Below are 8,825 nucleotides of genomic sequence, written 5' to 3'. Positions count from 1 at the left end.
AGTGGCACGATCTTGGCTCATAGCAGCCTCCACCTCCGGGGTTCGAGCGATTCTCCTGCCTTAGCCTCCCTGGTAGCTGGGATTACAGGTGCCTGCCACCATGCCTGGCTAATTTTTCGTATTTTCAGTGGAGGCAGGGTTTCACCATGTTGGCCAGGCTCGTCTTGACCTCGTGGCCCCAAGTGATCCACCTGATTTGGCCTCCCAAATTGCTGGGATTACGGGTGTGAGCCACTGCACCCGGCCTGTTCTTTCTTAAGAACACTTTGTCTCCCCTTTAATTTCTGCTGGATTTCAAGCACCCCTTTTCCACAACTCTTGATATCCATCAGTAAAGAATAACTCCCATAAGCCCATCATGTAGTGACCGACTATTTTTCAGTGACAAAAAAGTCTTTAAAAATAGAAGTAAAAGTCTAAAGTCATCAAAACAATGTTATATCCTGTGTGAAATGCTGCAGTCAGGATGCCTTGTGGTTTGAGTGCCTTGATCATGTGCCTTAAGGGGATGGTGGCGGTGGTGGTGGCCGTGGATGACGGAGACTCTCAGGCCTTGGCAGGTGCGTCTTTCAGTTCCCCTCACACTTCGGGTTCCTCGGGGAGGAGGGGCTGGAACCCTAGCCCATCGTCAGGACAAAGATGCTCAGGCTGCTCTTGGCTCTCAACTTACTCCCCTCAATTCAAGTAACAGGTAAACAATTTTAATTTCTTTCTTTCTCTAAATATTTTTTGAGGTCTTTCAACTGGCTTAGTTTATTTTAAATTTCTAACAATGTGTGAAATTTGAACATTTGAAGTGTAGTTTTGCTATAATAGGGCAATGTGTTATTTTGAAAATCAATGATTCTTAGACTACAATATAGTATCTTAACAAAAGTCCCTTGGAAACAAGTGATGTTTCTCTAGCTATTAGTTGATAGTGTCTCAAGAATTTATTATTATTATTATTACTGTTATTATTATTTTTTTAATTGAGACAGGGTTTCACTATGTTGCCCAGGCTGGTCTTGAACTCCTGAGCTCAAGCAATCCACCTGCCTCTGCCTCCCAAAGTGCTAGGATTACAGGCATGAGCCACCATGCCCGGCCAAGAATTTTTAACTTATATATAGTTTCTTTCTTTCTTTCTTTCTTTCTTTTTTTTTTTAATTTAAGAAAGCTGCTATAAGTAGATTGGTTCTGGAAGCTCTGAATTTAGGCCGCCTGTGTTCCTATCACAGGGCCGATTCTCACTAGCTAAGCTTAGGCTACAATTTAAACTCTCTAAATCTCAGTTTCCTTATCTGTAAAGTGGGAATAATAAGAAACCTCACCTCAAGGTCATTGTGAGGTAAAATGAAATAATCCATGTGGAGGGCTTAGCTCAGTCGGTGCTTGGCTTGCGATAAATGTGAATTGTAATTACTCTATCTACCTGAATTGAATGATTTCCAACATGAATCCTGGAGTCACTGCAGAAGCTGCTGCAGTACCAATATTAATAAATTAGTTTCCTTTTACAATCGGCCAAAATGTATTTTCTTAGATTTAAAATTCTTTTAAGTTCCCAGTGACGATGATGAGGAGGATAATACATCTAGCACTTTGAGCAGCGCACAGTTCTCGTAACTAGAAGGTAGGTATTAGAGTTAACTTCATTTCAGATGAAGAGATTGAGGAGTAGGCACATTAAGGGATTTGCCCAGGGATGTACAGGTGGCAGCTATTGGAGGCAGGGTCTGAACCACCTTAGTCTGACTTCAGAGCCAGTGTTGTTGATTATTATGCTGTTCCATCTAACATGGTGTGATTTGTAATTTCATGGACCCAGGTAAATCCAGGGTTAAATTAACTTCGGAAAATCACAAGCACAATTCCTAACAGAAAGAACTTGTTACTTGGGTGGACTGGAGTAAGATGCTTATTCAACTTGTTCTCAGAGTTAGAAAAGACCCCGCTTAGTTCAAAACTGGACTGATAGGGGTCAACAGTCATGCTTAAATAAGGACAGTTATTTTTCCCTGAAAGATACATTGAAAAGCCAGTATCTTCAATTTTCTTTCTTATTTTGACAGTACAGAGACTGCATTATTCGTTGTTATTCTTAAACATTAAGTGTATGTAGCCCAAAGAGTATAATTTTCCAATCTTCAGAGGTACAGTAATTGCATATATACCCGTTTATATTATGGGCTGATGTACCAGTGACCACAAATTGTGTATATTTATAAAACGTGTTGATACAATGAAAGACATGAGTTGGCAATGAGATCTGGTACCAAGCATTTGCAGCTACCAAATACATTCTACAAGAATCTTTAAATTTTATTTTAAAAAGGTCTAAAACTTATTTTAAAGAATATTTAAAATTTCTTAATTTGTTAGACAGTCAAGGGAAGCCTACCCTGACTGAAAACTATTTAAAATTGTTAATTGTACACTAAATACTTTTCTGATGTGCTTTGTGGACACCTATCTGTCATCAACGTATTCACTCTCTTTTGAAGAGCTTTTGGTAAGACTCAAAACTTTGCATGTTTTCTTTAGAATGTTTATTAAAAGGGGGCTAGCTGGGTAAGTGGTTGGAAAGTTCACACACGTAGGGCCTCTGTTTTCTGCTTTGAGATATATTTACTTTTCAAATACCAATTCACTTTTCTAATAACTTTTAGCATTTGATACTGAGTGACTATCTAATGAAGAAGGAAAGGGATGGGAGTGAAGGGGACACTTTTCCAGTCTTTTCCAGTAAGAAAACTTAGGAGCAAGAAAAGAATGACAACATAAAAAATGTATGATTCGGCCAGGTGCGGTGGCTCACACCTGTAATCCCAGCACTCTGGGAGGCCGAAGCGAGTGGGTCACTTGAGGTCAGGGGTTGGAGACCAGCCGGGCTAACATGGTGAAATCCCATCTCTACTAAAAATACAAAAAATTTAGCAGGGTATGGTGGCATGCGCCTGTAATCCCAGCTACTTGTGAGGTTGAGGCAGGAGAATTGCTTAAACCTGGGACACGGAGGTTGCTGTGAGCTGAGATCGCACCCCTGCACTCCAGCCTGGGCAACAGTCTTACACACACACACAAAAATTATGATGCATTCTAATCAAATAGTGCAAAGCTTCTTGTGTGCTTTCCCTTTCTCTGTATACACCTTCCATTAAGAAATTACAGATAAGGAAATTCTCTGGTCAAAGTGTAATTGTCCTAGCTAGGTCTGAGAAACCACGGTTGTGCCTGTGTTGAGATGTGTATCTGTGTGCACGCATGTGTATGTATGTATGTATATGAAGAATAGTCCTTCTTTCCATTAATTATGTGTATGTATGTATATGAAGAATAGTTCTTTTTTCCATTAATTTAATAATGTAAATGTAACTTATTTGTTCATAGCATAGCTTAAAATATTTATTCTATAAAGGTTAAGTCCAACCTGATTCCCTATGAGTTGGATGACAGTGTAGAGAGATATTTATGGCTAAGTAAAAGAAGTGTGATTTAGGAAGAGTGAGGAAACCATAACTTAGACAAATCCTTTGCATCTTTTCTACCAGACTTGGATAATTGCACAACTGAGATCCACAGAGAGGATTTTGCTGGACTTTGGGATAGGAGTCCAGCCCAGAACTACAGAGCCTTAAAAGGGAAATGCTCTGGGATTGATGATAGAAGGATGGTATGCACAAAATACATGACATTGGTCACATGTTTCAGGCCATATTGGCTATTTTTCTTAGCAAACCTAATCATGCAGTATGAAGAGAAAATCAACATAATACCACTTATTTTCCATGAGGCCATTCCTTTTCACTTCTCCAAAACTTGGGCAAAATCTGTCAAAATGGCCAGTTTGGACAGAGCTAATTTCTCCACTGCCTTCCCCTCAGCACTTATTTTCTGAGAGAGGCACAGAAGGCAGGAAAATAACTGACATTTAATAAAAGTCATCAGCAAAGCAAAGTAATTAAAATTTTATTTTACTCTAGTCTTCAGCCAACGACTCTCCTGAGCTAGTTGTATATGGAAAGAAGTAATTCGTTTCTCACAGTTAAGGGTTGCTCTGAGACTGGGCTTTGGAAAGTAAGGTGAAAAGATGGATGTCGAAAAATCAACAGGTTGCCACATTTACGTGACTTCCAAAACGCTGTGGCCAGTTTTTCTGTTAAAAGAAATTGACTGGATATTTTGTCATTTCTAGTAAATTTGATGGATATTTCAAAAGTATAGGCATTGCTTAGGGATTTGTTTTATTCTACTACCATGTCCTAGTTAACATATTGTGTTTTTATTTTTTTTGAGACGGAGTCTCGCTCTGTCGCCCAGGCTGGAGTGCAGTGGCCGGATCTCAGCTCACTGCAAACTCCGCCTCCGGGGTTTACGCCATTCTCCTGTCTCAGCCTCCCGAGTAGCTGGGACTACAGACGCCCGCCACCTCGCCCGGCTAGGTTTTTTTTGTATTTTTTAGTAGAGACGGGGTTTCACCGTGTTAGCCAGGATGGTCTCGATCTCCTGACCTCGTGATCCGCCTGTCTCGGCCTCCCAAAGTGCTGGGATTACAGGCTTGCACCACCGCGTCCGGCCCACATTGTGTTTTTTAAGGCAACCATCCAGCAAGGACGTTTACAGCAAGGACTGTAAAATTAATATCAATATATCAATACCAGGAAATGGAATGAGTCATTGCCACAGATAGATTAGAAATAGAAATGAATCTGTGATTGTAACTTCAAAGCTCTCACATTCAAACTTTTACTATGGGTGGGGAGAGGATCTCGCTGCCTCCCCTTCTTTAAGACATAGACCCTCCTCCTTTTTAACGTCCTTATTCTTTTTTTCAAGGGTGGAGAAATGCCATATGATTACCATTTGGCTTTTATCTTGTGTGGATATCTTCCTCCAAGTATTTCCTGCATGCAGTGTGCTGACATTTACAAAATGAAAATTTTTATGCCACCAACATCCCAGAAGAAAATTTTGTTGTGGTGTATCATCTCTAACACAAAAGCCCTTTATTAACTAGTGTAGGCATTGATAAGGATACACAATTCATTTCAGACTTTGTTGTCTAAAAATCAGAGGACAGACCCTCCTTCAAAGCACAATTGTTTCCCAGCAGGTCATGGCAAGGGATAGAATCTTCTTCTCTTTTCATGTTGGTTAAATTTTGTTTGCCTTTTCTTCAAGAAATTTATTATTTATGGAACTTCACAGAGGTTGGAACTTTTCTCCTCAGTAGATAGTTGAGCTGAGCATCTGGAAAAATTACATCTGGGTGGTTTTGTGACTGACTGAACAGGTCTCTGGTTAAGCTGTGTTAAGATATCTGTGTTTCTTTTACAGTGATTTCTTTGGCCGGTTTTGGCCAATGACAGGGTGTTAGCACCAAAAACCCCAAACCAAAAAACCAAGACAATTCACTCAGAGCTTTGAGCCTGATAATTATAGCATGAGAATTGGTGCCTGAAGCCGGGGGGAAGGTAACCCAGGCCCCACAGAGAGGTGGCTGCATGCAAGTATCTAATTTTTTCCTTGTTAATCTCATTTTGATGACTCCAAACACTAGAAGAGAAGTGCACTGGATAGGATCAAGAACTACTCAGTCATTTGGTTGAGGCTTGGAAAAAAGAGTTTAGACTTCTCACTATTTCAATGTTAATTTCAAAGGCATGTTTATTTAGTCTGGTGTCACCATGCAGGTTACACGTGCTTCTGTTTTCATTGCTGGAAGAGAACCTGCAAGGTGGTGGAGAATTTACTTAACTTTGAGCTGCTCCCTTATCTCTGCATCACCATTGTCGTCATCTTTTTCTTTGTCATCATCTTCATTATCTTGGGTACTCTGGCTGACAGTGTAACCAGGTTAATGGTTCCTGATGCTGTCATTCAGAATTACTCATTCATAGTTCATTTTGGCCTCTGATCTAATTGTGAGCCCCTTTCTGCAACATCTGAATCACCTTATTGGCTCACAGTCCACCATGTAATCTATTTGTCTTTCACGTTAGACTTCTGGTGAAAGATCCACCTCCTTGAAGAAACTTCTGGGTACTTCAGCCTTTATTGTGGTCTTGGAAGAGGAGTTCTGATGGAAGTGTAGCTCAACTTAACAAATATTTATTAAACCTCTCATATTTTAATCTCCATTGGAGTCTCAGAGAATATAAAAAGAAATATAGGCTGGGTGTGGTGCCTCACACCTGTAATCCCAGCACTTTGGGAGGCCAAGGCGGGCGATCACCTGAGGTCAGGAGTTTGAGACCAGCCTGGCCAACATGGTGAAACCCCATCTCTACAAAAACACAAAAATTAGCCAGGCGTGGTGGTGCACACCTGTAGTCCCAGCTACTGGGGAGGCTGAGGTAGGAGAATTGCTTGAACCTAGGAGGCAGAGGTTGCAGTGAGCAGAGATCGTGTCAATGCACTCCAACCTGGGTGACAGAGCAAGACTCGTCTCAAAAAAAAAAAAAAAGTATGTGTGTGTATATATATATAAAATCAGTACACAAGTATTGTGTAGTACAAGTAACTAGGTAGTTAACTGAGTTCTCTCTGCTTTTACAGCCTCTATGTTTTAGTTGTGTAGATTATATATAACAGGAGGATATAACATCTGGAAACAGATAAATACCACTTGGCAGTCACTACCTCACCATGCTATTTGATGACTTAAGGACTTTTGGTTTGCATACGTTATTTTTATAGTCTGACATGTCCTCTACACCTCTCACCTGAAGAAGCCTTCTCTGAGACCCCAAACGGCAAAGAGAGGGACTTCTTTCCCTCTCAAGTTTCTCTAAATTATTATTGTGTATTGACACATCTATTTTCTTTTCCACTAGACTATGAACTCCTTGAGGGCAGAATCATGTCTTATTCATCCTTCTGATCTCTGTATTAGGCACAATGCTGTAAGCATGTAGTTACTCAATAAATATTTGTTGAAGAAGGAAATGAATGAATTAGTAACAAAATGAGGAAGCATAAAATAAATACTCTGGTAAGATTTATGTAGAAAGGTAAGCCTTTATGGAGAGTTGGGAATTAGACTGGACAGTAGACAAGATTTGAATGAATGTTATTAATAATAATTTCTAGCTAACATTTATTTTTACTTATAATGTGCCAGGTAGTATTCTGCCTGGCTTTCCCTGTATTAAGTCGTTTAACCTTCCCCCAAGTCCTATGAGGTAGTTACTATGATTGCTATGATTATACTATTTCATAGATGGGGAAACTGAAGCACAGAGTGGGTAGAGCATCTTGCTTATGGTCACAAAGCTACTAAGTGTGTAAATCCAGATGGCTTGCTCTGGGGTTCATGTTCTTACCCATGCTGTGTTGTCTCAGGAAGGAGAAGGTGGATTAATAAAGAAATTAAACCAGGAGTACTGTTTCATGTTCTCAGAACAGATGGCAAATCTGAATGTGTGAGGTCATGGAGAAGCAGGGGAGAATCCAGTTAGGCAAAGGATTGAATACTGATAACAGAAATTCAAACTTTATTTTCAAGTCATTTTGAAGTAATGGCCTAGGTAAGAAGAAAATATTTCAGAATCCTTATCTTTGGAATGAAGCTGAAGTTATGGGAATGGATGGCTAGTCGAAAGGAGAGGGCATAACTGTAGAAAAGCAGAAAGTGGAGCTGAATTTGGAAACTGGCTCCGATGGGAGTCAGCTGAAAAGGATGGTTAGCTAGTGAAGGAGACAGAGAAAGTGGTGAGAGAGGCAAGGCGACAGTGAGGCTGGTGGAATGCCACTAAAGCCAACGAGGGAAAGAGTTTCAAAAAGATAGTGGTTAATGGCGTTAAACATAGGAGGGAAAGGTGTGAATAATGGTTTGGGATTTGGCTGAAACACCAGTTGGGACTTTTGAGTTTAGGCAGAGACATGGAGAAGGAGGATAAGACTTCACAGGATTAAGAAAAAGTGGAGGGGGACAAAACAGAGACAGTGAAAAGGAGAGGAAATAGATAAGGTAAAGACAGGAACGTATATCATCTAAAATATCTACCATGGTATTTTGTGCATGTAACAATAAATGTTTGCAAATGGCTGAGTGACTTAAGTATATTTGACATGTGGAAGGAGCCAAGTGCTGGACCTGAGGGGAGGAGGGTGGAGAGAGTGTGTGTATGTGTAGCATTGCAGGGCTGGAGGGTAGAGAAGGCTATTATTAGGAAAGAAAGGAGGAGGAGAGAGAGGAAAAAAAGAGGGTGGGGGCAGTTTTCTCAAGGAGATGGGGAGGGAGATTTGTTGCATAGGAGATGGGTGTATTAGAGAGAGGAGGACAAACCTCTAAGAAGATGGGGAGCAAGAGAAGAGACTTATGGGGGTAGAGATAAGTTAGATGATGCTATGGTAGATGAGTGATTCTATACTGGTGAACCTGAGGTTAAAAACAAACAAATCTCTCAGAGTAGGTCATAGTGTTAAACCTACATCAACAAGGGCTACTGGGTAATACACGCCTTCTCTCTGAAGACTTAGCCTATTTGTACTTTAAATTCTTGCTTGAGCCCTCAACAATGCACACTGCGGCTAGGCTTGACCTCAGCTCATGGCTGAGATCACAGGGTCACAGGGTTCAAACCAACCCTGCCCAACATTATGGGCGGGGCTCCAGTTTCCAGTCAGGGATGTTAATCTTAGCATTTCCCTGTGTGTTTTGGAACAAGGATATGGTTGCTTGACCTTGGCTTAGGGAGGCCAGTCCGCTATTCTTTTGCCCTCTCTTTTTTCAAACTCAAAAGTGAATCCCAAGGATTTCTCAAGGTGGGGGATGTGATTAGGAGTATTAGTCTGTCATACTGTGACAGAACTTTTCTAGGCCTTGGTTTCTTCATCTG

The 8,825-nt window shown here is 40.7% G+C and overlaps 1 protein-coding gene across 2 annotated transcripts in view; it reads left to right on the top strand.

Annotated features, from left to right (window-relative positions):
- The first annotated feature begins 417 nt into the window (after nt 1–417).
- The window catches only part of CD28 (CD28 molecule), a 32,615-nt gene continuing 24,207 nt past the window's right edge, over nt 418–8,825 (top strand). Inside the window, exon 1 of one of the 2 annotated variants that reach the window (XM_017884412.1) lies at nt 418–691. In XM_017884412.1, coding sequence (XP_017739901.1) covers nt 640–691 — 52 coding nt within the window. In that variant the 5' untranslated portion in view covers nt 418–639. The remainder of the gene's footprint in view (nt 692–8,825) is intronic. The other variant, XM_017884413.1, reaches the window with a different exon arrangement.

The sequence above is a fragment of the Rhinopithecus bieti genome, unplaced genomic scaffold (assembly GCF_001698545.2).
Source record: "Rhinopithecus bieti isolate Rb0 unplaced genomic scaffold, ASM169854v2 scaffold_14229, whole genome shotgun sequence".
NCBI lineage: Eukaryota > Metazoa > Chordata > Mammalia > Primates > Cercopithecidae > Rhinopithecus > Rhinopithecus bieti.
The sequence above is the reverse complement of the archived record's forward strand: the minus strand, read 5'-3'. Positions and strand labels throughout refer to the sequence as shown.